This window comes from Sphaeramia orbicularis, chromosome 9 (assembly GCF_902148855.1).
Source record: "Sphaeramia orbicularis chromosome 9, fSphaOr1.1, whole genome shotgun sequence".
Classification (NCBI taxonomy): Eukaryota; Metazoa; Chordata; class Actinopteri; order Kurtiformes; family Apogonidae; genus Sphaeramia; species Sphaeramia orbicularis.
This window is the reverse complement of record NC_043965.1, coordinates 24,813,523-24,841,085: the sequence shown is the minus strand read 5'-3', so window position 1 is coordinate 24,841,085 and position 27,563 is coordinate 24,813,523. Positions and strand designations below refer to the sequence as shown.

The 27,563-nt window shown below is 39.1% G+C and overlaps 1 protein-coding gene across 1 annotated transcript; it reads right to left on the bottom strand.

The window, feature by feature from the left end:
• Nucleotides 1-592: 592 nt before the first annotated feature.
• LOC115426094 (guanine nucleotide-binding protein G(q) subunit alpha) lies at nucleotides 593-27,036 on the bottom strand. Its single transcript, XM_030144052.1, has 7 exons — nucleotides 25,917-27,036; nucleotides 15,879-16,063; nucleotides 9,663-9,817; nucleotides 9,426-9,554; nucleotides 7,533-7,662; nucleotides 6,687-6,840; nucleotides 593-4,883 (listed from the first exon to the last, which is right to left on the bottom strand). Exons 1-7 carry the CDS (start codon nucleotides 26,050-26,052, stop codon nucleotides 4,693-4,695), a joined length of 1,080 nt encoding a protein of 359 aa, XP_029999912.1. The 5' UTR covers nucleotides 26,053-27,036; the 3' UTR covers nucleotides 593-4,692.
• Between the last annotated feature and the right edge of the window lie 527 nt (nucleotides 27,037-27,563).

Below are 27,563 nucleotides of genomic sequence, written 5' to 3'. Positions count from 1 at the left end.
TTAATTTTATGGGAAAGAAAATTCACTGTTTCTGTTTTTCATAACCTTTCTCCAGGTCTGCATTAGACTTATCAGCCGAGGCCAAATATGCATTTTCCCCTCTTGACAAAATCAGACTTTTTGTGCTTTTTATCCATAACATTGTACACACCATGTAGAAGACTGCTCTGCTCTAAATAATTGTTTTGCAGCAAGAAGTTACTCAAATACAGACACTGGATCTGTTATTGTAGATATAGATTATATTATAGAACAGTAATAAAGACTTTTATATTGGAGAGAAAGTGCTGGCAGCCATGTTCATTGTGTAATGTGATGGTTTTCTACTGATAAATATCTGAACACTATTTCAACATAGTAATTAATTTTCCCCCAAAACAAAGTGCGAACAATGTCAGCTCTGTTATATTACAGTTGTCCTTTTTTTCTTCTTTTAAATCTATCAATTCTCAAAGGATTTAGGCGAAACTACTTGTGAAATTTGTTTTAAGCTGCCTGAAATGTAATATTTAGTATTACTTATGTCATGATGAAGAGTATTAGTCCTGTCAAATCTTATAGAGAAGTAATAATAAAGAAATCAGAGCCAGTGTACTTTTCAAAAGAAACATGTTGCTTCATTCAGAAACATGTTGAAGGAGTGTGACTTTATGATACAGAAAACATTTTACACAATTATGATTGGAGATCATAATAACACTATTCAAATGAGTCATTTAACTTCATATATGAACAATTTGGAGGCAAAGAAACCCAAACGTAGGCTAGATGAAAGCAATCAAATGATGTGTTTCAGATTGGAGTAAAAGAGCAGTTTATGGAACTTCTTTTCCCCAGTCCCAGCCCTACAGCTGTACGTAAAGCAGTCCTCTCTATACTGTAGGTAACACTGCACGTCTCTTCAATATACTGCATGAAATCTGAACAGCAGCAGAGGTTTCCAACAATGTCTGTTAGCAAGTCAACACCAGCTGGAGTCTGTGCTCTCTTAAAGGAAAAATCCAGTCTGCAGATAATTCACTTGTGCTCCCTGTGAGTTAACAGGAAGAGGAACAAGCTCACAAACACTTCTTTCATTGTTAGGCCAAAAAAAAAAGGCAAAACTAAAACTTTATCCGATATCACTGGAGGCTGACACAGCAGATTTTCCCACTTCTCGTCACTTTTGCTTTGTAAAGTTCTCAGTCAGGCCTTAGTGGGTTAAATGCAGTGTGTGTATTGTTACAGATTTTCCCTTTAAGTGTGAGGGGCAGTGTCAACAGCAGAGGCACAAGTCACCAGTCAAATGTACAACACCTGATTATTGACACAGAGAACTTGAAACAGTCCAGCTTCAAAACATGTCCCTCTGTCTCAGACTAGTTGCTTCTACTAGGCCCTGCTGTTGACAAGTAGTCATTTTAAGGGTTTCATTTACTTCAAGTACGCCTTTTTCAGTATTGGCCTGCAGTTGCAGTTGCTTGCCAAAGTGAACCATCCCTGTGAGTAATTTCACCAGCCAGCTAAAATATCTGAGAACAACAGGACCTCCAAGTGAGGGCTGGTTACCTGCCAAAGAGGCTGGTAGATACCGAAGCGGAGCCAAATGTGGCAAAAACACACCCAGCAGGCGGCTGCCGGTGGTTTTCAGTCCAGACTGTGACACCTTGCAAGCACATTCTGCATCCTGATGTGTATGAGCACTGCTGTTTAATCACAGTCACATCAGGAAACCCAGTGCCTGAGCATGCACCGAGGTGGATTTTAAAGACGTTAACGTGACGTGACAGCATTGTTAAATCAATGATAGTATTCAGATTACAAATCACTTGCATGATGTGCTCATGATGTACTGGAATGGATGTCACAGCTACATGAGCTACACTTCAAAGCAGAGTATTCCCAGGGCTTCTTATAGCACAGAATAACAAAGCCAAAACCAAACAATCCTCCAGCTGCACAATAGGACGTTATTGGCCACACTAGCTTTACTTCTCATATAAACACAGGTGCCTTGCATGGGACTTCAGAGGCACAGCTTATTCAATAAGGCAATATGTACATGTGAACTGTTGTGTACTTTTCCTCCTATTTTATAAATTAAGTCTAAAATAATACTGTACATTCTAATGAAATGGTGGCAAAAAGATGGAACTGAAAAAACAAACAAAAAAAAGAAAACAGCACCTGTAAATGTTCCATCCTAATCAGGCCAAATGGTTGATTATTTTTTGCACATTTGTGTCAACTGGCCTTTCACTAACTGTGCCAGGCCGCAGGTTTCTACATTTATTTAAAAAGGGGTGTAAAGGGCGATGGCATTCCCTCAATTGGCAAAATACATTTGTCCCTCGGATCAGTCTATATCTGTCTGCCACCCGTGTGTGTTTTTCTGGCACCTATGAAAATAAAACGTCTCGCTAACGGTGGTGGCTGGTCAGGGATCACAAGGTGTGTAGTAGTCAAAGAAATGTCAAAGTTAAACTATACTTATCGAGAAGCTGTGAACAGAAAACATAATCACTGCATGATGTGAAAACACCTACTGTATATGACAAGTGCTCTTCTCATAAAGCCAGTTAACTAAACTAGTACGATTAGCCCTGTAGATTGGATTCAGTCTGCAGTTTTTCATATAAAAGTCGATTTAACAAAACGGCTACTGTAAGTACTGGCAAATCGATCAATCTGTTTGTTGGATAATTATATTCCTCTTTATGCAGTTCTGAAGCTGGACAACGTTTCTTTGCTGAGAAATAAAACTGGCAAAACACAAAATTTACATTCTCCTCTTTAAAAAAAAGGAAACGAAAACAAACATGTAAATAACATTTTTTCTTCCAAAAATGAATTAGCCATTAGACATACAATTACATAGATACATATTTTCAATACCGCACATTCAATCTGCCAAAAAAGTAATGATTACAAAGCCAACAAAGATGCTGCCATATATATAGAGAGATGTATGTACAATGATTATAGCATTCATAATTGCACTATGCCTCAATAAATGTAAATTACAGGCTTATGTTGTAGGGAATCGTAAAAAAAAAGAAAAAAAAAGTCAGAAGAACCTGGGGATGATGCAAATCAGTGGGGCCAATCAGAAACCAAAAGGGCTTACTTTGGTACAAACTGAATATCAACTCTCTGCCCTTTTATGTAAGAATAAACCAAATTGATTCTCCATTGTTTATTGAACTTCAACAGAGCCAGGCTGTGATTGGACAAAAAGACACAGCTCTAATGACTGACAGTCTGCTGGAAGTGGGTGGAGAGGGTGGGGAGGCGGGGTTTGGAGCCACACACAAGGTTTTTGATTGGACGGTTTGAGCAGTTCAGTTTGCCATGTGGCCGTTCTCAGTCCAAGCTCTGTGTGTGTTTAGAGGGGAGGGGTTAATGAATACCGTTTTACTTGTGTTGAATACTTCAAAACTGCAGGAATCAGTAGGTCAGTCAATAAGTCTGTCCATAGTCAGTCAGTCTGCTCTTTCTTGTCATTAACTCTGCTCTTTCTCCTCTGCCACGCTTTCCGTCTAAGTAGTAAACAGCGCAAAGTGGAGTCTGGTGCGTGACTTGTTTTGGCATTGGCAATAAATATACATATTACCATAATAAAAAGCATTAATGTGGCACAGATGAACATAATCATTTAACAACATTGTCTCATAAATTATTACCTCCTCAAACTCCTTTCAGTCTGCTTAAAGTGACCGCCGCCACTGCTGATGCCGCCAACGAGACGCTCAAGGCATGACAGAGCGGAGATCCACATGTGCCTCCTCAGCTAATTTGCTCAAAAAGCTATTTTGTTTATTTGTTTTAAAGCCAGCTTCTCTCACATGTCATGGTTATGTCAGTGATGGAGAGCTGTCGTGTGTTTACGATTTTGCAACAGCCATGCGGTTCAAGGGCCACACAGGCTCAACTCATCAGATGGTACCAAAGTCAATGCAATGTCATAATATTAACAATATTATTATTATAAGAAAAAGAAGAAGAGGAAGAAGAATGATCAGTCAATCAATATGAAATAAATGTGAAATAATTTAAAAATCACAGTTTATGCCTATTTATCAAGATATTTTCCAATCAGTCCTTTGAAGGTAAAAGGAAGTTGTTAATTAGAGATCTGTTACATCATTTCCTGTCTGTCAAACAGGCCCAGGACGAAGCATCTGAATGAACCGACAGGTAAGGAGGGAGGCTTAAAAAAAATAAAAAAAGGAATGAAAACCTTTTTTTCCTTTTCTTGTTTATAAAAAGGCAGGAGGGAGGGAGCACATTGCGTTCCTTCCAGCTCTGATGTTTCAGATGGACAGACAAAACAAGCCCCCAACACCTCGAGTGCACAAAGTACGTTCTCTTTTTGTCAAAAAAATAAACAAAAAACAAAACTTCACTATGCGCAAAGCCTAAAAACGAGGATTGTTGCTGTACATTTTCAACAGCAAACCCCTCCCCCAACCCTTGCAAATATCCTGCACCCCCTTCCCTACATTTCAACTCCTTAAATAGCAATTTAACATTTAACTTTGCTCACCCCTTGGGGACCAAGAGATCAACAAATGGCAAATAAATTAGTATTATGCAACCATTTTTTTTTCTCAGATTTTTTTCGCGTGTGAGTATGATCTATCTTTTCACAGATTGTGTCAGTCAGTGTGTTATGAAGGGGCCCCGGTTGACACAGCCGGCCCCCGCTGCACTCTACACCAGGTTGTACTCCTTTAGGTTGAGCTGCAGGATGGTGTCTTTGACAGCCGCGAAGACGAAGCGGATGTTCTCTGTGTCGGTGGCACAGGTGAAGTGGGAGTAGATGATCTTATCGCTGTCTGGGTTCAGGTCCACAAACATCTTGAGGATAAACTCTCGTCCTGCTTGAGCATCTCTCTGAGGACCTGGATGGGGAAGGTCAGACAGACATGAGCCTTAAACATCTGATGTCCAGTCAAGTTTTGTCTATTTACTGCACAGGTGTAAACATGCAGCCTGTGGGCCAAAACCGGCCCGGGTGACATATTCCACCTTCCCCTGTTGGAAGCTGAGATAGGCTACAGCATCCATGTAACCCTCACAAGTACTAGGCAGTTCAGAGATTGAATGAATGAATGAATGAATGGCATGAACACTTTCATCAGGATGAAATTAATATGGAAGGTCCCCCAAGCTGTAGGTCTGATGTGCCCTAATATTTCTCCCCATAAAGTCTAACTTCTTGAGTCTTAAGTCAAACTAACTCATCATATAAAATGTTTTATAGCGAACAGACAGTGAAACAGCACATCGGTCCATGTTAAACTTGTTCTATTAAAGGTCCTGTTTATAAAGACACAAGATGTTTGACAGTTTTACAGTAAGGTTTTATTACATACTGTCCTTAAAACTAGAATCAACACCTTGTAGTTGAGTACCAGTTCACATCCATGTCTGTCCAGATTCATACTATTAAATTCCTTTTGTGCCTTTTCTGTTGAGATAGAACTTCTCCAAGTATTGGCTTGAATGACTCCAGAGTAATTGGAAATGAGAATAATATTTAAACTTTTTTTTTTTTTTTTTTCCAGATAGAGACTGGTCTTATGGTGCAACAACAATCACTTCAATAACAAGTGAACACCCAGGAAATGTGAATCTGGTCACAACCTCCCCTTCTGGTCCAGAGATATGTCATTGAATTCTGCAAGTTTCAACACAATTCAAGTCTTTTTAGGACATTTTTAAGACAATTATGAATGTAACTCATATGAATATGACCAGAGAACAATACTGAGTTATGGAAAGTATTTGCTGTTTTCTTATAGTAGATTTGCATTTTTTTCCAACTTCACATATAAATTCTGTGTCTTTTTTGCAGTACTACTAATTTGAGTGGTTTCTTGCACAAGACGCAGCGGGTTTCAGCTGAGAGCTACATACAATCAGTTTTTGAGACCTTAGCAGGTTACTAACCCATGATTTCCAAGTGTTTTTCATCCTAAGAATGATGGATGTTTTAAGGACGAGCTGTTTTTTTTCCCCTCCATATTGTAGCTGTATTTAATTCTATTATTCTAACACATCTACATCAATCTCCCAGGTGTCTCCTGAACCCAAATGTATTGAAACAACCTTATTTATAAAATGTATTAATTTCATTTTGGGGATGACATTTTCAGCTGGTAGGGCTTAGGGCTGAACAGGTTAAGACCACAAAATATAAAACATTAGGATATTTACGGCTTATAATTGATTTGATTGAATGATTTAGACATTTTAAGGACCTGTGGAAACTCTGTAAAACATCACGTTCCAATGAAGAGGACCTTCCACCTTTCAGATAAAAACTGCCATCACTTCATTCCATTTGTGTGATCTTTAGACACCTATACTGATCACTGCGTCATACTGCACCCAGTGTACACTACTTTACATATTCTAGTGGTGTCTCACTATAAAGGTATTTTTTCTTTCATCTAAACAATATAATTAAACTATACATTTTTCTTCTCTTTTTAGAAAAAGTGCATTAACTTACATCTACTAAATCACAGGTGGGCATTTGTTGGATATTTGTGGCTTTATAAATGTAAAAACAGTGGATTACTGCCATGCCCTGTCGTTCTTTAAGATGTGGCAGGGAGATTTATCTTGGTGTTCGACCCAGAGATGGAAAAAAAGTGCTTAGTGCCTGGTTTAGATTTCTGATGTGTGCAAATACTCACCGTCATACTCTGGGAAGTAGTCAACCAGATGAGAGTACATGATCTTCTCCTCCAGCAGGTCCTTCTTGTTGAGGAACAGTATGACTGAAGAGTTCTGGAACCAGGGGTAAGTGATTATCGTCCTAAACAGAGCTTTACTCTCCTCCATCCGGTTCTGTGAATATGAGGAAGGGGGTAAAGTGACACATACAGAGAGAAAAAGAAAGAAAGAAAATTAATCACTTAATTAAACCAGTCTTTTACACTCATTAAGAACAGATTTTAATAAACTATTTACTACACCACAGGGAGAGCAGTAAAGATGAGAGAGAAGGGTGGCCATGTCGCCTTCAAGGGTTTAATTTCTCCCCTGCACTTAATTTCAGTGTTTAGTTCAACAGAGTGAAAGCCAGCGTTCAATATCAGCGCAACACCAGCATCCACAGCTAAACCCAGTGTATCCTGTATGTTATTATTAATTTAACTACTTTAGAGTTTACAGGGAAATGCAGCTGCTCCGTCATCTCCTTCAGTTTGTAGCCACGAAGTAACAAAGGAAAAAAAAAAAACAACACATGAAAATGGAGAGGCATATGTGAGCACACACCTGCTCATTACTAACTCTAACAAACTGACATACGTGGTATATCCTCTTAAGAAGGAGAAAGAGCTCGAGGCTACATTCAGAACAGCTGGCTGATTATTTACAAATGCTTTCCAAGGGGAAAGGAGGTGGAGCATGGCCAAGCAGGAGGAGAACAAGATTTACATTGTTTTAAAACAGGAAAACTTTTCACAACAACTTATTCAAGGGTTGAAGAAATGTGAAGCATCTGGTTTATTATATTTGTCAACTTTATTATTCACCTCGTTGTCGGATTCCACCAATACTTGGTCGTACTCGCTGAGTGCTACCAGGAACATGATGGATGTGACGTTCTCAAAGCAGTGGATCCACTTCCTCCTCTCTGACCTCTGACCCCCGACATCCACCATCCTGTCAGGGCATGAGACGGAAAAACAGTCATTACAAAAATGAGACATGTTTACTTAATAAAAGATAAGGTCAGACGTGTCTCTGATGATCATTTAGGTGCTTTAAAGCTTTAAAATGAGTCAGAAATTCAGTTAAAACTAACACTGCAACAACTTCTAACAAAAGGATTATATAATAAATTAACAATAAATTCTATAATAAATAAAGTGCATTTTTCTATCTATACTGTAATTTGTTTGCTCTGTTGTGAATGAGGGGATAAATCTGTCAATGTCCCTTAGTTCAGTTTCTTTACACATGTGAAAAAAATCAAGGATGTTCAGCCTGTTTACTGGTCAAATGTATCTGGGAGCAAGAAAGTAACTACAGCGGAGGTCCTGTGTTCTGAAGTGGTGCATATTTGTACAATTTGTATGACAGGTTCATTGTCCAGATCGCTGGTACTACAGCTACACAAGCTGCTACAGTGTGTATGCTCTGCCACGACGCAGAAAATTCACAACACTCCTAACTACAGGAGGCTCAGACTTTCAGAGTCACCTGGTAGAGGTTGGAACACACTGTTACAACAAATGAAATACTCCAGATGTTGTTTGGGACTATACCAGGGTCTTGGTGATTGGTGGTCTCAGTGTTTTTGTCCACATGCGACTATGTTTACAGTCAAACTTTGATTTAACAAGACTAAAAAGCATAGGTTACCCCCCCCCTCCCCCCAAACAAACAAAACAAAAAAACATCTTAAAAGGAGTGATATTTTGTTTTTTTTAAATGGAATTACGCATTTGAAAAAAACATTCCCTGTGGTCCATATAAACTGTAAATGCTATGTTTGGGTCTGAATTCTTCATTAATTCAACTCCACAGGTCCATCTTCAACCCTATTTTTGAGTAATGACACCAGAAAGGTCGTTTTGAGCGCCGGCCCTTTAAATGCACATGACCCAACCCCCTTCCGGGTTGTTGACTGTGTGCTCTGGAGTTCATTAATAAAACCAACAACTGAACATTTTAGGTAATCAGCTCAAAGTTTGGACATATTTTCAGTAGGGACTACAACCGCTGCTGCTGACAAACAATTATGTCGTACTCTGAGAAAGGTTCGTTGGAAGTCTTGACCTTATACGTGCAAATGTCGTGACGTAACTAGTTGTAAACGTAACAAATTAAGAAGGAATTGAAACGGGTTGTAGAAATTCACTCAATTTTTGCCGGAATGAATATAAAGATAGCTTTGCAGCACCTGGAGGGTTCAAATTCAAACTTTATGAACTGTTAAGGTCCCCAAATACACAAATAAATGTACCAATGACTAATAAAAGTGGATTTAGCAAAATATGACCCCTTTAACTCTGCATGTAAAAGCAGAAGACTGTTACCACCCAACATACAAAACGTTTCATACAGGACCATCAGAGCCCAAACAACAAGACTGGCAAACACATTGAACTCAGCAATAACTAAACCCATTTAACAATCAATAATCATAATCTACAATATGAAAAAATTAAAATCAACAATAATCAATATCACAATCAGCAATGTGTAGCAACCAACAATGTGCAATATTGGAAATCTAAAGTGTGCAGTAACTACTGTTTTGTTTTTTTTACTGTTTTTACCATTTAAATTTCTTTGCATTGTATTTTTCCTTTTTTTTCTAACTCTAGAAGTACCGTTTTTTTACAAGCACATCAGAATTTTGCAATGTATACAATGACAATAAAAGGAATCTTGAAACGCTGCAGCATGTCCATGCGTACCTGAATATGACGCTCTGCAGGTCAAACGGGTACTCGATGATACCCGTGGTTGGGACTCGAACCCTCAAAACGTCCTGCTGAGTGGGGAGGTAGGATGGTTCAGCGATCCGGTCCAATGCATTCAGGTAACTGCAGGGAAAAAGAGACAGGACGTCATCTACAGTAGTCGTTCACTCTTAGAAAAATGAAGTGTTTAAGAGAGGAGTTTATCTGGTGTTCTGCATGGATTCTTCTTACTATTTAGTAGAGTCGGAGAGCTGGTATTCCCTCCTTCGATCGTAACTCTCCTGGATGCCTGGGTCGTTCCATAAGCTCTTGATTGCGTCTACATAAGGATTCTCGAACACTGTAACTTTTTCTACGTCCACCTCTCTAACGATGTTGGCGTTACCCTGTAGTGAAGACACAAAGAGGACGCCGACAGGATTTAGTCAAACACACAACATCATCAAATGCAAAGTAAACTCTGATCGAACAAAACTTTTTAATGACCAACATCACCTCAAAAAGACAATTAACAGACAGGTTAAGCAGTTCTAATTATCATGTGCTTATTTTCTGACTCAAATATTCTATATCCAGATATTTCTTTATACCCCGAGGCTGAGCATGGACCTAATATCTGAGGCTTGAATCCCACTGGGCCTATTAAGGGGAAAGTTTTGGTGCTCCAGATTCCCATTAAAACTCCACTCAAGAGATCAACACATGCTTGAACGATGAATCTGTACCTGCTTCACAAACTGCATTATTTAAGACCATAATATATACTTTGTGCAGAATCATGTAAGTGTTGGGCAGATTTGATTACTCAACATGATGGTCATTATATAGTCTCATTATTTAAGGTATGCCTGTATAATGTACTTCATAGTGAGAATATTACCTACTAGAGGTTGATCAATAGGGCATTTTTTAACCCTTTATCGAGCAAGTGACTATTTTTGGTAATTCCGTATAAATTACAAGTATGCAGTACACTGACAACAACAGTTACAGTGAGTCAATCTCAGGTCAAATGTGGTCTGCAAGGTCCACCTCCACACTCTGCATGAACAGTGAGTATTGTTAGGTACCTTGAAGAAATGCTACTAATGTAAGGAATGATGTTCAAAGGAATAATGTGGATGTTGACAGGTGTCTGGAGATGTTCTAAAATACATGTTGCTTACAGCTTACATGTATTTTTCTTGCTTTTTTTTTTTTTACTTTATTTGAACTTCTTGGATTTTTTTTTGCTACTTACAGGTAAGGAACCAAATATGGTAACTTCATTGACCTTGATTTTCTACATAATCAAAAATTTCACGAAAGTATAAAGTCTTGTTATGTCCTCCAATAATACACTGAAGTTGAAATTTTAAATTGCAGAGTATTTTTATATCTGCTGTTATCTTCCTGCTCCACCTCTTAAAAATGTTGACATTGAAAACTTCACTTTATTAAAAACAGAACAAAACCTTAAGTCAAAATAATAAATACCCGAACAAATCTGAGTCACCTGACATCAAACTAGAAGCAGTTACTCACTACATGTGTGAACAAACATCAAACAAAATGTAAAAGAAATGTAAGTGGTAGAGATATTTCTCTTGTTTTGAGCTATACATTATTGTCCCATAAAGTCAGTGTTTTCCACCGGAGAAACCATAATATTACAATGAAGAATAAACCTAAGTAGCGGAGCTCGTCAGTGTCAGATGTCTGCTGTTGTTCTTGTGGTTTGTGTTAGTTTCCTGCTGCAGTAACCAACAGTAATCACCATCACATTTGGGTTGAAGACCCTTGGTTTCCATTTCACTAATATCTTGGTGAAAATCGTCCATCCTGTTCCTCACTAACATCACCAAATACGGGTGGGAGGAAGAAAAAAAACACCATGATGCAAGTAGAGGAGACAGATTTTGGGTAATAATCTGCAACCTATCTGTTTATATGCTTTGAGGAACTGAATCCCAAGCGGTTTATTCTAGAGAACTGAGTTTTGAGGGGAATACAGGCTCCCCAATGACTTCTCCAATCTGGGGTCCAATGAAAATTCCAGCTGTCAGTTTTGTATCACGTTGATGTGCACCAAATGTTTTTTATCCAGGCCAAATTTTTTATCAATTTAAATTTACAGAACTAAAAAGCTGGTGTGACATGCTGCACATGTCTACATATTTGCCACTTTTACACAGAGATCCTGGAAAAAAGGTGAGATTTTGATCCCACCATTGCCTGATTTCCACAGTCAAGCCAAAGGAGTAACAGAGGTGAGGCAGGCTGGACTTTTACACAGCGGACCTGTGTTCTGGAATGAAACGGGCAGTGATGCAACGTATAGTATGACGTATAACTCGCGTGTCGGAAATACCCCAAACATAACTTCTTAGCTAACCTCTCCAGAGAGACTTTCACCGTTCCACAAATGTTAGTATGGATAGAGTCCTCTGCCTGAGGTGACAAAAGCTCGTAGATCTCGGCATCTCCCCAGTTTGAACTCTTTCTGGTTGCATTGATATGTTTGTTTACTGTGCACAACACGTGCTCATTTTTAAATCCCCCCAGTGCAGGGGTCACACATGCAATACGTCATCAAAACATCACACTTTGGTTGCAGAATGAGAGGTGTTCCTCTTACATAGCGTTCCGGAATCATGATTCCACCTTTATCACAGCTCTGTTACTACCTCCAGGGGCATTGCAAAGCCATGATAAAGGTGAGACCAAATGATCCCACGACTTCGTTTACACGACATGGTTCCGGAAAACAGGTGAAATATTTCCAGAACAGAAGTGCTGCATAAAAGGGGATATTGAGTCAAAAACCTGACACGCTGGAGAAAGTCTAATTTAATATTTGGAAGCAGTGTAACTCATTTAGGTAAAACCATGTTTTTTCTTTTATTTTTCTAACACTTGTCGTTGACCAAGTGACTGGCGACTCTTGGGTTTGGAGATGTTGACAGAGGTATTGGTGTCCTGCCAAAAACTGACTATTGTCCAGTTTACATACGCATCTGCAGCTGCTTTTATTTGGCTCAAACAGGTCTAATCAGTTGGTGGTATAAGAGAAAATGTGTGTCTTTATTAAAGTTTCATGTTTCTTGTAAACAAATACACACAATAGTGGCCAAAGAAGTGTCTGCAATTTCTTGCGTAATCAGTAATAACATTAATATAATTACAGGAATGATTACTGTATAAAACATTATCTCCTTTCCACTTGTCCTCATGACCCTGCATTATTTTACCTGCTCTTTGCTCTAGATCAGGGCTGTCAAATTCATTGCCACATACAACCAAATATGATCCTGAATGGGCTGGACCAGTAAAATAATAACAGTGAAAAAAGTAAAATGTCATGTAAAATTACATAATAAAAATGCATCTACATCTACAAACTGTCCTGTAAAAAAATTTTGAATGACATGAACCTGAAGTTTCTAAAGAAAACTAAGTGCCATTTTAACAATGGCCTCGGCTCATTATTTACTCATATGCATTACAACTTACAGATCACAGTGGATCTATAAAGACACTAAACATTTCAGGTTTTTCATATTTGCTCAGGTTATTCACTTCTTTAGAAAGAATAGCTCATCAATGTAATTTCATTTAATTTTACTTTTCGCCACTGAACAGGGAAAAAATTTGGAGTTGTCAATATATTCATTCAGTCAGTAGATTATCCCACCCAGGTGCAGGACTGAACGTTTCAGATGCTCCTTCATTCCAACTACCATCACACCATATAACAGCAGCTTGGCCTAAAGTACATCCTGCTCTGAACAGACTTTTGCATCGGTCAAAGTCACTCACTTGCATGCTCTTGTCAATATCACCTACTGCACACTCATTGCGTTACTATTATTATTACTATTTATGTCATTTAGTCAGTTTACCAAATTTTTAATTTTTTTTTTTTTTTTCTGTTATATTCAATGTTTATTGTCTTGTGTTGCTGTCCTTGGGCATCAATAAAGTATATCTTATTTTATTTATTTATTTATTTATTTATTTATTTATATGTTATCATAGTATTTTACTGGTCTGACCCACTTGAAATCATGTTGGACAGTATGTGGCCCCTGAACTAAAATGATTGTGACTGTTAATATGTTCAGTCTAATTTTTGCATTTCAGAAATCCATCCCACGGGCCAGACTGGACCCTTTGCTGGGCTGGTTTTGGCCCACGGGTCGTATGTTTGACACCCCTGCCCTAGATTGTAGCAGCGCAGCCCCTTTTCACCAGTGCAAATATCATTACAGCAGACAGCAATTGGTTTTTGGCAGCCGATAAGGGTTTTGGCACAGCTTCTCCTGCTCTGTTTCTCCAAACTGGAGAAATGCCAAGCACCATCTACTTCAGGTAATACACTGAATAACTGAATAAGTCCCACATGTAACTGCTCCTAAAAAAACAAAAACAAATATCAACTAAATACACAGTGTCACAGACTTCAATAGCCAGGTATCCATAGCAAAACACACAATGGTGTCACAAAAACACATATTTTCATATTTTACACATAATTCCAAACTCTAAGTTTAAGTCAAAATTTCCATGCTAGATTTGACTTAAAACTGTGCAAGCTCTAACCTGATATGATGAATTAAGTTTTTAAGGTTTTCGTGGTACAAATGACAATTTATAGAGTGAGATTCATTGGGGAAAAAAACCTGTCGCCTTGTTTCATGACATTTTTTGTAAAAAAAAAAAAAACAAAACTCAAAATGCTCATCACTGTTATAAAAGTACAGGACATCCCACATACAGCAGATACACTATCAGCACACTGAATTAGACAACAGACCTTCTATTGTGACCATTTACAATAAACACCCAGAAAAGGAGTTAAAGTGTGCTCAACAGTTTTCATTTTCACTTCCTTTGTGATGCCAGTGAATGCCTTTGTTAAAAGGTAAATCACTTCCCTTATGCATATGAGAGCAAAGGGATGTTGTCTAAAGACTACCACATGCATTAAGTAAATCTGTTTTATACATGATTTTGATTTCAGTGTACACTTCAATGTGCAATAGCCCTGCTTTAATACTGGTTAATATTCTATCTTGTAGACATTTAGAAGTTGTTGTTGGGGTTTAACAGTCCAGATAGTGGACGTGGAGTTATCCAAGCTGCTCTGAAAGTATTTATTACACTTACTCATCAACACACTAACACAGACGGGTTAATATCTGAGGTACAGGGGTGGTTTCCGCTGTGTTTAAAGTAGACAAAACTCTGGTCAAGCTGCTGAGCTGAAATAGCACATTCGGTTTCATTCTTCTCGCATGCGCACATGACAAGCCGACAAGAAGTGAAAGCAAACATAGAGAATGATGATGACTGGTTGTTACAGTCCGTGTCTTTATTGGTGCAATCCAAGACCCGAATGCTGTGTCTCCATAAACTCAGCTCTGACCTCGACTAGCTGCTTAACGTCGACAGTCGGCACAAACGCGACGACATCTGTGATGTGGCAGCCTGTTGCTCTACTCTGCCAACAGCCTCCAGATGTCTGTAAGGCCTGCTGATTATTCTGACAACAAGTTTAAACCAAATACTGAACACACATTAAACGCTGTCACTGACTGTATCAATCAAATACTGGGCACTGGGAAGAATTCATCAAAAATGCTTCAACACTAATAGTATCAGTATTCAATAAATTAGCAACATACTGAGATTTAATTGTGTGTATCTATGCAGAAACAGTGCAGAAGACTGAACAGGTCCTTTATTGTGAAATATTTATTAAGATGATCATCAGAATATAGTCTTTAAAAAAAAATAAAATAAAAAAAAAAAAATAAAAAAAAAAAATCAGTGGACTCATTTATTATCCCGTCTGCTCCAAATGTGTATAAAAATTCTCTCATTGTGTGACTTCGGCCTGGCAGAAAGGAGCTGAGGCTGTGAGGTCAGCCGTCACCTGAAAGGTCTGATTTAAGAAGCATTGCTGGGGTAATGACTCCTATGCTCCACTTCCTTTCATTTGTCACTCTCGCAGGGAACAAACTGTGAGTAAGAGGTCAATGTAACAGCTCCCAAAGCTACCACTACAAGAGTAACTCATACAAATGAAAAGGAAGTAAAAAAAAAAAAAAAAAAGACCTGCTGGCGTGAGTTATGGAAAGTGAGGTCAAATGTGGCCGTCTGCTACATACATTTTGTCTAATGGTACTTACATGTATGCATTCACATGTATTCAAGTGCATGAGTGCAGACAAAGCAAACACATAGGGTGTGATGGAGTGCTTTAAGGACACAGGAAGTGTCAAAAGGGACAGGAAATGATTATGGATGGCTGCTCCAAATGAGATAGACAATCCCCTAAAAATACACAAGCACGCTGTGGCTGTTTGTAGACAATGTGCATCTTCCTATTCTTATTCTCGTAGAACTTGTACACCACCAAACATCAGCGCTCATCTGACACGTTCAGCAGAAGCCTCCATTTACCTTGTTGTGCTCATATTTGTAGGGGATCTTGAGTGTCTCCATGGCTCGAATCATGGCCTGCATGGCTGTGAAGATGTTCTGATAGACCAGTTTGGTGAAGCCCCGTTTGTCCTCGTCGGAGTAACCGGCGCCGTGGATAATCCTCATCTGTTTGATGAATGTGCTCTTCCCACTCTCTCCAGTGCCTGAGAAAGTAGACGAGGAAAGGAGACAAATAAAGAGAGTTTATTTACTTTGTAGGTTTGCAGGGTTTCAATTAACCAGACAACACTTTTAATCTCCTGTGTCCAAACTTTTAGTCACTTGGGATTTCAGTTAACCTCTGCTGGGGAAAAAGGGCAACATCATAACCTCATATTTTCACCACAAAAAGAGCAATTAGTTGGCCAAGGTCCCTACCAAATGCAAAGTTTCAGATCGGATACCGGCTTATTAGGGGTTTGTTTCATGTGAAGTGTCCACGACTGTAAGAAATCCACTTATCAACACTTATCAGACTGTGATAGTAACATGGACGTGGGCAGCGTTCACTCTTCACTTCATTTCTTGTCCTACTTGCACACTGTGGCATTCAAGTGTAATTAGTGTGATTTAATTCACACTAGATATGGTCATTTAATGAATTATTAACAGAAAAAAAAAACACAAAACAACAGTGTACAGTTGTCTGAGTTTGGGAATTAAACTTACTCCAACATCATTTAAGAATGTAAATGTGTGTGTGGAAGCTGAGCTGTAGCTTTGTAACATCCCCATTTAGAACACACACACACACATTTATGTATACAGATGCATAGTACAAGCACACACACACACACAAACACACTCAGTACGTACTCACTCACTCATACACCCAGTCACTAACACACATAATATGTGCTGGCCGCTTTCCTCTCAGTCTGTTTGCTTGGTCTGGTGACCGACCAAGAACAACATCTCTCTCCTCTCAGTGGTGACAGGAACTATTTGGGTGTGAAGAGCTGGGGGTGTAGTTTCTCTTTGGTTCATTGAAAATCTTGGCAGACCAACTCAACAGTCTAACTTTACCTCACCACTAACTCTTGGAAAACTTTGGCAGGAAGTAAACAAGTATATGTGTGTCTTTTGCAAGTGCATGGCTAAGAAACGTATGGTGCATTCCAGTGTGATCTACGGTATCTGTTCTAAGGGATGGCCTGTATTTTAGCCAAATTAGACTCTCTGCTTTAACCCAGGCTGAACACTCCACCAAACCAAGCTGCAGATTAAACTAGCGCTGAAATACAATAACCTCTACTGAAACACATTTCTATTCAAAACTGGCCAGTTTAGAGGCCACAAATGAGCGGGAAGGGCAATGACATAAGTGGAGACAACACAATTACCCCTGAAGTACTCTTGAGCCAAGCACTTAGAGCTTTACAAAACATATTTCATTGGAGAACCTACTGGAAACACTGGGAGGCATTTTTATATCGAATGAGGTGATTTACACATGTGCTTTATACTGTAATCCTGTTGATAAATATGGTTCCAAAGTTCACTTCAAGTGGATTTTAATGCCACACCAACACAGCTGAATTATCCGTCAGTGCACCAGTAGGTGAGCTGGACTTGTCACTACCTGCTTTCCTGCCTACAGACACTGCCTCCACCTATAATTAACTCTTACAGTACATGAACCTTAATGACCATTTGTTGCGGACCATAAATAGTGCTGAGTAAGAGTTCATACCTTCAGGCACCAGTCCTAAAAATAGTTTTGGTCTATTTTTTAAACCACAAAAAGTAGAACAGTGAGTAATGTTAAAAACTTAAATTAACTGTGCCAGTGGGTTTTGGATATGTGCAGAGCTGCTCTTGCACGACACAGTTTTGATTTGGTGGATGTTACAGAGAAAATGGTTTGTCCTCTCTACAGGTAGATGTAAAATAGATCTGTGAGCATGATTTCAGTTCAAAGCTGAGTAGCTAGTTGAAAACGAGAAAGCAATATTTAGAAGCCGTTTAACACCACAGAATGCCTTTTCTCCTGTTTAAAATAGTAGGTGGAGCTCTGCACAATTAAATAAATCACTTCTATCACTTCAATAGGCTGCAACTTAAATGTATGAGCACGGCGAGATTGGATTCAGTAACACTGCCAAGATGAGCAAAACATGCAAAATGAAAGCTGCTGTAGAGAGGCAGAGTCCTGGCCCATTGAATCAAACTTTGGAAGAAAATATGCATAGGGGATGATGGTGAGAGATAAATAATATTTCCTGTTTGAAGTGAGGCACTATTTACACATATGAAGTTAAGAAAGTTGCAGTTTGTGGTAAAGATATTACAGAACGATGTATTTTTCCATTAAATGGCTTAGTGAAGTGTGTCTGCTGTTGCACATGAAACTAGTCATCAACACAAATCGCTGTTACCACAACACGTTTCACGTTAATCAAGAGGGATCTGAAAAAAAAAAGAGTTAAAAGAAGTGAAAAAACACTACATGTCTGGTGATGTTTAAGCTGCAGAGACATCTTCTGCGACTCACCGAGATAGACAGTTATGTTATGAAGTCACTGTCATCACTATAAGATGTGTAATTTTATATGAATTGCAGCTTTTTCGATTTGTAGATATCCTTCAAACTAATATATGTGGAAATGATGGAATAATTCAAACGCAATAAAAAAAACAAAAAAACAAAAAACTGACTTGTCTCTTACCACTAACTAATGCAATTTTGACAGGACTTTGGGTGTCTATTTAATAGTACACTATGTGATATTTCGCAGTTGTAAGCAAACTATTTAACTTTGTCTCTGCCCTTCTGCCCAGTGGGTGAAGGAATTAACGAAGAAAGCCATGAAAAGACAAATATAAATGTTGTGTGATTGTGTTAGTGGTTTCATTCAAAACTAGCAAAGAACTCGGAGAGCACAGACGTCCGCCAAGGCAGATCAGTGCCCCTCCCCCCCGCCCCGATCACCACCAAACTTTAATAATTTGTTCCTTGTGCTAATATCAACATTTCCTGAAATTTTCATCCAAATCCATCTATAACTTTTTGAGTTATCTTGCACACGGACAGAAAAACCAACGCCAGCAAAAACATAAAGGTAAAAACACAAATGAATATGACAGCAACTTCACACTATTGCAGTGGAAGGTTTTAAGGAAACACATTTACTGAGCCATGATGCCTACAGGTTCACCACCATACACACTCATAATGAAAGTTACAGTTTACCTCTAGGTTTGAGTGGTAATAAAAAAAGCCTATTAATACATTTTTCTTATTGTACTGCAAGTCTTGCTGCAATGAGTACTGTACAGCATCTTCTAATCATTTGCTTTTTGACAGTTATTGTTCTCTATTCTCTTATTTAGTTGTTGTTGTTTTTTTTTTAACTTTTCCTTAATTGAATTTTTTTGGTTCATTTTATTTAAGTACAGCACAATGAACAAATCATAAATATGTCCACAAAAACCACGACTTTTTCTCTAAATTGTGCAGCCCTAATCAAATCCAGACAAAATCCTAAAATTGTAATGGTTCTGTCCAGTACCAATAGCCAATCTCTAGTTCCAACAGATGTAAAACTAGAAAGACTTCGTGAAAAAATATATATAGAAATGTTTCAGTTTCATGAAAATCAGTGCAGTGGTTTGTCTGTATTCAGCTGACCATCAGTCAGATAAAACCCTCTTAGTGGAGGTAAACGTACATGCAGAAGTAAACAGGATGGTGTGTGTGTGTGTTAGATCCTGCCATGTCACCTTTCAAACACAAGAGGTGACTCAGGATTAACTAGAATTTGAGGATGGTGTGAATGAATCAACATTACATCTTAGCTGAGTGTGTCTGGCACATTGATGTCCACAAACTGGTCCCGAGACTCAAGACCAACGTCAGGATGAGAGTAATGGACTGTTTGATGCATTCATGTGCTCATGGAATTCTCTGTAAATGAGTAATTATGGTCAATGCACAGATTATTATTGCTAATATAAGCTGGAAAGAATACATTTTGCCGCTCTCAGATTTTTCAGCATAACTTTGACTTGTTGTATTAACTTTTCATTGTGTAAACTTGACTGTGACTGTGGTGTGATGTGATGTGTGGAGCTGTTTGTAGACATTTGGTTGGACATTTTTTGGACATTTGGTTTTAGTGTGAACAAGCACAACTAGTTAAACCATGTTTGGTTTGAATGACAGGAAGTGCTACAGACTGAAACTGATCTTCATTTCTTGTTGGGCAGCTAAAAGTGCTGAATGATGTTTGTGAAAAAAAATAAATAAAAAATGATCTGAGGAGCCAGTTTTGTTTTCCACTATCATAAAGAAACTCATTCCTGTGGGTGTTAAATCTATTCAGTGTTAATGGTGGGTGGCTTTAAGCCAGCAGCAGTAAATCTCTCGGCAAAACACAAGGCAGAGACATGAACTCAATAATAATACTGCAGTATACCCATGCACCTTATAAGACAACACTCTCATTTGCTCCAACTGGACTGAATATGGGACTGATTTGTAAGTAAAACACCACAAACATCTATAAATGTCAGTTATACACAATGCATCGCACAAACACAGCCCATCCTATAACAGTCTCACAAGAACTGTTACATAAAAGTTGTCCCTCTAATTCTACACTGTCAAACTGGCTGCATTCATACATGAATCATAAGACATCTTTACTGCTTCCTCTCACAATTACAACCATGTGTTTGTTGAACGCTTGTAAAACACCGCGGTGGACTTTGTTCGCTTACAGCCCTTGATAAAGTTCCCACTGCATTCTTTTGTTTGATAAAAGCAGCTGACAGTGATTGGCTAGATCAACATGTTTTTGACACATTATGAGCAAATTTAAGAGTCCAAGGTACAAAATATGCCTGAAACGCATAGTAACACAGCGGTGCTTTGAAAGGCAGCTCATCTATTGTGTACAAGCATAAAACGTGAACACGCATTTGTAGATATTTGGTGATAAATATGATAATACAAGCCGTTCTGCCTCTTTTGATAGTTTATGTCGAATTCACCCTCGTAACCTGTCATCCCACTTGTCTATGATCTTCTATGTGTGTAAAGGGGGACAGTCATCATAAACTAGGTCCAATGGTCACTTGAGGATTGGAGCTTGGCTGTGCCACTTTTGTAATTGAACAATTTGAAATTAATTTAGCTGGTGGAAATGAGTGTAACAATTGTTCATATTTAACCCTGATAGAAATCTCTACAGTAGATAAATAGAAAGCTGGTGTACTATAGGCAATACAACTGCAACTATAAAGACCCATGGAGCAGTTTTATAGTATCCTACAGTGTAGTGCCAGGGGTTTGTTAAGAGAGGGACTTAAATGAAATCTTTTAGATGTGGCTGGATATATTAAATGTGGCATGGTTTAGTGAAGATGGTGCAATACTCTGGCTGTAAGATCAGAGGGATATGGACAGAAATTAACCAGACAAATTAAACATCAAACGCATTTTTCGGAAAGACGTTCCTCTTGGATGTCAGAGTATCTTTCATTGTACAAAAAGGCAGGCTTTCGCAAACACTGGTGCTCTGAGCTTCACTGCCACACTTTCCATTCAAGTTTGGAATAACTCAATGGCAAGCAAGCTCACTTTCACCCTCACACGCCTAGGACAGTTGACGTGTCTGAGCTTTACTTGAGTTTTTTTATTCAGTTTTTCTATTCTCCAAAATCAAGTGTCAAACATTACCTGATTTGGGACAACAACAAGATTCATCTGGTTCATTTAATGATACAGTTTACACTTAGTTTGAGAATGGACGCATTTACAAAAAAAAAAAAAAAAAAGGTAAAAATACTGTTTTATTGAACATTTAGAAAAAAAAATTTAAAGTAGAATTACTTTTGTTTTGTTCCATATTCGAAATAAACTGAAACTCGATTTCCTACTTGGGTAGCTATATCTGGACATTTCGGACTTATGAATACATACATCTAGGCAAGTTAGAAAAAATAACAGGGCTAAAATTAAGAATTCATTCTGCTGAGAATTAGGGCTTGAACATGTTCTATGAATCCTCTGAACAGGACATATGTGGTACCACTGGCATGGTGAGAAACTCCACTTCACCTGACTTTTTATTAAAGAGTATCGACAGGATTACTGGTTCAAGTTAGCTAACATTTATGAGAAAACGCCATTTTAGTCATAGATGATGCTCTCAGTTTTGGAGGGTTAATATGAATGTTATAAAATACTGAGCTTGGTCAATGTTTATCTAAAGATAGTCCTCCACTGACTGTCTCCAAGCCAAGACTCCACCCTGAGATCTGTAAGCAGCGCAAACATTGTTGTTAATATACAATGCATATCACATATCTCCAAAAAGATCCACAATCCTAATCATCTCACTGACTAAACTGAGCTGTGATTCATTTCTTCTCTTCCAGTGTGCCCATCACCATGTTACCCATAAGTCCCACCCCAGGCTGTAGCTCTCGTTTCCAGTCAACTTGAACTTCCCATGACTGCACAAGTTTGGAATCTCAGCTAATGTCAACGAACCACAGCTTCTACCATTTCTGCTACCTATGGTAGGCTTTACGATGTAAAATAAGCACCATTTTAATAGACAAAAAGTACTACAGTCACTGTGAACATAACTGTATAATGGCTCACAGTGTAGGGTTCGCTTATAATTAACATCATAGAAAAGTCTGGCAAGTGTCAAAGAAGTGTACGTCTTTATTTCTACAACTGTTGGGGTGGTTTCTGAGTGTCACATGCTGCTCCTCTGAGCCCTGATTCTGAATCTATAGGGCTCAAATGTGCTACAGAAATAAGCATTTGTTTGCTTACAAAAGGCTTCCCCGGTAATTAATTTTACTAGCTTTGTCTTGCAAATTGCTATTTTGCCCTCCCCCACATTTTGAGAAAAACACTTTGTTTTTTGCTTAAATTTTACTCATTTGTATCGTGATAGCTTTCACCAAATGTGTAGATGTCATATACAGTGGAAAAGAATGGGCAGATGTGAGACTAACATTACTGAATGCTCTGTCCAAGTAATAAGGGAAATGCAGTTCAGCTTAAGTTTGCAGTGAAAAACATCAGAGCTTGCCCCTTGTCATAACCAATTGTTGCTAAAGTTTTGTTTCATACTTGCTTTACATGTAATATTTTGACACTATACTAACACACCACTGAAGGACATGCATTTAATACAGAAACATTTAGGAGCATTTGCTGCTGAAAAGCCACTGACCTTGTTGAAATTGAATAAATAACTTATTTAGCCTACATTTGTGTTGTTACAAAAGGAATGAAATAGACAGGGGCTACTCCAACAGTCTTTGACAATGATTCTTTTAGATTGAATGCATTTCGGTCCTTGTATTATATTGTTGACTTGCAGTTGGTTCTTGACACACTGTCCTTTCACTTTAGCAAACATGGATTTTAAGACAACTTTTCCTGACTCACCTGCCTCAGTAAAGTCTTCATGTCTGATTCATTTGCTTACAATTAAACTGTGGGTGCCAGCACAAACCTCTCCTGCAACAACTACTCCTCCACATCTCCATGCTAGTTCTATATTCTTGGTCATCTGCCCAGGTTAAATGACTGTTTTCTGTACATCTCCCTAGATATTAGATGCACCAGGATGATGGATTAAACGCTTGCAGTACTTCTAAACTTGTTCACTTGTGTTGTATTTGCTTCAACGTATACACTCCCTGTGGACACAAAGCAATTAGTGGGTTTGAAAGATTATAGGCAAAGTTTGAAAGCCTGGGTGAATTGTGAAAACCAAGCGATGGATGTTTTGAAGAATTGAGCAACTTCCGAAGTTGCTAGAGTTTCATGTGAAAGTCCTGTGGGACACAAAGCAATTAGCAAGTATTAAAACCCACAATACGCTGATAGCATGTGGGTTAATGGAGCCATATAGACACACAACTTCCACCTGTTAACCCGACCACTAGCAGCGGGAGTGGTGAAGTCCATATAATTGAACACATGAAATGGAAACGTCCAATTTCACTCTGAATCATCCATGAATTGATACCATTATGATTTGTAGACTCATCAAAAACCACTGAAGAAGCAGCTGAAGTGTGTTCTGTCCATGACGGTCAATAAGGTCTGTTATCCGGGTTTAGCCTAGACTGTATTCTTTCCATATCACATTTCCTATTTATACTCCAGTCAGCCTGTCCACACTAGCCCTTAAATCATCTTCAGGACAGCAGCACACTGCAGACAACCTATACACACTGGATAGAGCAGCAAGTACTCCCTGAAAATCACACTACAAGGATCATTTAAATATAAAGTTCACATAGGTTATATACACCAAACCTCTTTTATGCCTCAACGCTGCCTGTTACCATTACGTATTATTCACTGCAGCAAAGTTCTACTCTACAACTTAATGGATTGTTATCTTCCCTACAACTCCTTATTCAAAGACAGTAATTGTAAGCATCCTGTCATTACAGGCATTCTAAACCACTCTGAAATATAATAGCCTCTTGTGATAGCAGCTCCAGATAAGCAGCTAAAGCAGTGAAAAACAAATACTGCCAATGGAACATAATTGTAAGGTTTTTTAATGTGCATTTAGGCTACCAAATGTATTGTATGTACACGGAGATAGCAACAATGACTTCAATATAGCACAGACTGTTGGTAAATTTACACATTTTGACAGACTTTTTGGTGCAAACCATTAATTTTTTGTGCATAATGAGCCAATTGTTGGGTATTAAAACAGATTAGGGGGCAACAATAGCTCTACTATTTGTCCATTTTTACCAAAGAGGGTAGTAGTCAGCTCTCTCAAATCCTACTAAAGGGTTTCATTTCATTTCGTCATTTTGTCCCCAACAGGAAGGCAAAGGGAACCCTTTCTCCTTCATCCCCTAAGGTGGATAAAACAACACATGTATCCTTTAGTTAACTGTCTGGAAAAGGAGATCTGAAGTCCCAGCGTGCACCACCACCACCTTCCTTCATACACTTTCTAAAAGGACCATAAAGTGGAGGGCACTGGATCAAGAAGATAGGTTTCTGGAGACACTTTGGAGAGCCACTGTCGTCACATCTAATGGGCTTTTTGTTGAAAATCTAATTAAAACGGGATGGTGAGTAGATGACTTGCTTTACTCAAATTTCACTAGTGTGACTAATACTTCTGGACAGGACTGACCCCTATATTCACACATGATTTGACAACCTTATTGCAACACTACTTCTGAGGGATGTCAACCATCACCAGCCTTGTGATCATTTTTAACGTGTCATTCTTTTCTTGTTCTATTTGGATGCTTTAAATGTGACGTGTTTTGGTACCTGCCTAGGCACGACAGATGCAAATTAGCATTTTCACTATAATCTGGCATATATCTGATTTTATTCAATACAGATGTTCATTTATGTGCACTGTCCCTATGAAATAAACTAGTCTGAGAATGCACAGATTGGATTTATGTGTAAATGATGATACATTCATGGACATACCATCACACGCAGATGTCTACATATTACAGAACAACATGCTCCAAACCTTAGTCTGACTTGGACTGACACCTGTGATATAATCATTGCCAGAGTTGGGTGTTAAGCCGCAATACTCTCTTCATTACTCCCAATAAAAGGCTAGACTTTGGCCGGGGCCAACATTTGACACTACCTGAATGGGTCCTGGAGAGCATGGAGAAACATGAGGTTAGGAGTTAAAGCCCAACATTTCAGCATTTGTTTCCTCGACACTAACCGGTTGCAGTTATTCAAATCAGGTGGTTTTACACATGGAGCTGTGCAGGCCTAAAGCAGGGCAGCGTCTCCTCCCTGTGCATTGCTGCCAATCTGTGCACTCCACTCCTTACACTCCTATTCCAACCACCCACTCCCAACTTCACTCAGGTGGGAAGCCCCATCCATCCATCCATCCATCCATCCATCCATCCATCACCCTATAGGTATTTACAGTGAGAGGACTTTAGGCTTTTGCATCTCTTACTCTCACCCACCCCCCTCCCTCCTCCTCCTCCTCCTCTCCCTTCCCCTGTGAAGCTTACCGAGAAGCAACAGTTTCAGTTCCCGGCGTGCGTCCCTCTTATCCCGGCGGAGCTGCCTTTCGATCTCGTCGTTGATCCTTCTGGCTTCTTTCGCCTCCTCACTGAGGCAACACGCCATTATGGATTCCAGGGTCATTCTCTCCCTTTTCTTCTTCTCCTTCTTCTAAACACGCACTTTTCTGCTTTATCTTTTATTTCTTGTCCTCTCACTGATTCATCCAGATTCGCTGGGTAGAGGGGAGGGGGAATAAACACAGGCCTGTCGACGCTGTCTTCATATAGGCCCTGCTAGTGGTGAAATCTGCGCGTGGACGCCCTTTTAATAATGACCCTGAACGCAACACGGATTGTGTTGAAAACGGGGGGAGAAAAATTAAAAGATATTTGTGGAAATTATCGACCCCCCTCCCCCCCCAGTTTCGGCTCGCTTTCTGGGCCTCCCGACTGCTTCGAAATAGCGTCCAAAGCGGTTTGAGTTGAATATCTGTTCAATCTTAATTGGTGTAATCTGCTTTTCCTTCTCAATATGATCAACAGATCCTTTTAAGACGCATCCTCCGTGCTGCCGTGGGTGAGCTCGTTAAGCGTTGCCATCCGTGGCCGGTTACCCCCTCTCTTCAAAGTCTTCAATGTTGTAATTTTTCACCGAACAATATCCCATGTGTTCAAGTAATCGTCCGCGGATGATGGCAATGGGGGAAACACATGAATAAAGCTGTCCGTTTATTTTCCAGCGGCTCGACTCCCGGGCGTGGTAAGGCAGAATATGGCGGACTTTCACTCCAATCCGCTAGGCTGGGATACAGTACAGTTATCTGTCTCCGTCTGCTCAAAACACCAAGAAAAGCCACACATAACATAGCATTTCAGCCGGAGCTCGCGACACGGCGGCGAAAACAACACATCCTCCCCCCCAAAAAAGCCTCTAAAAGACGCCCACGTCCACGGCTCGAAAGCGGGATGAGGAGTTAAAGGAATAAACGGCGTGTTGTTGCCTTTTCGCCCCGGCCAATCTTCTCCTTTTCCTCAATTCTCTTTATGTATTTTTATTACAGAGGCCATCCACTCCTCCGCTGGAAGGGTGACGTCGGCCTCCCATCAACCAGGGGGGAGTGTCACGTCAAACAAACGCCACACAAGTATTTATACCCCAACCTGTGGAACAGAAATGTGTATGAATGGACGAGCTGGGAGTCATATCTGTGTGGACATGCGGTGGAATACAGGACACATTCTTATTAAATTATGACATGAGGGGTTTTTTTTATGGTGTTGTTCTCATGGGGATGGGATTCACAGTGTGGAGATACTGAGGTGTTTTCAACTAAATAAGAGCATCTTTAATGAAAAATAGGACCAATACCTGGTGGTGGTAGTTATTTTTTTTTATGTTTGTGTGTGTGTGTGTGTGTGTGTGTGTGTTGTGATTGATTTTATGAATGGATCATCAGACAATCCAAATCCAAAGGATAGCTTCTAATACTTATGAGAAAATATAAACATCCAAAATATTTCACAATAAATAAATAAATAATAGGGGGTAGCCGTAGTCAAACTGTGATCAGTGTATATTACAGTGTAGATATGCTGTGCTGTTTTAACTACATTAGACCATCTTTAATGAAAAATGGTACCAACACCTGGTGG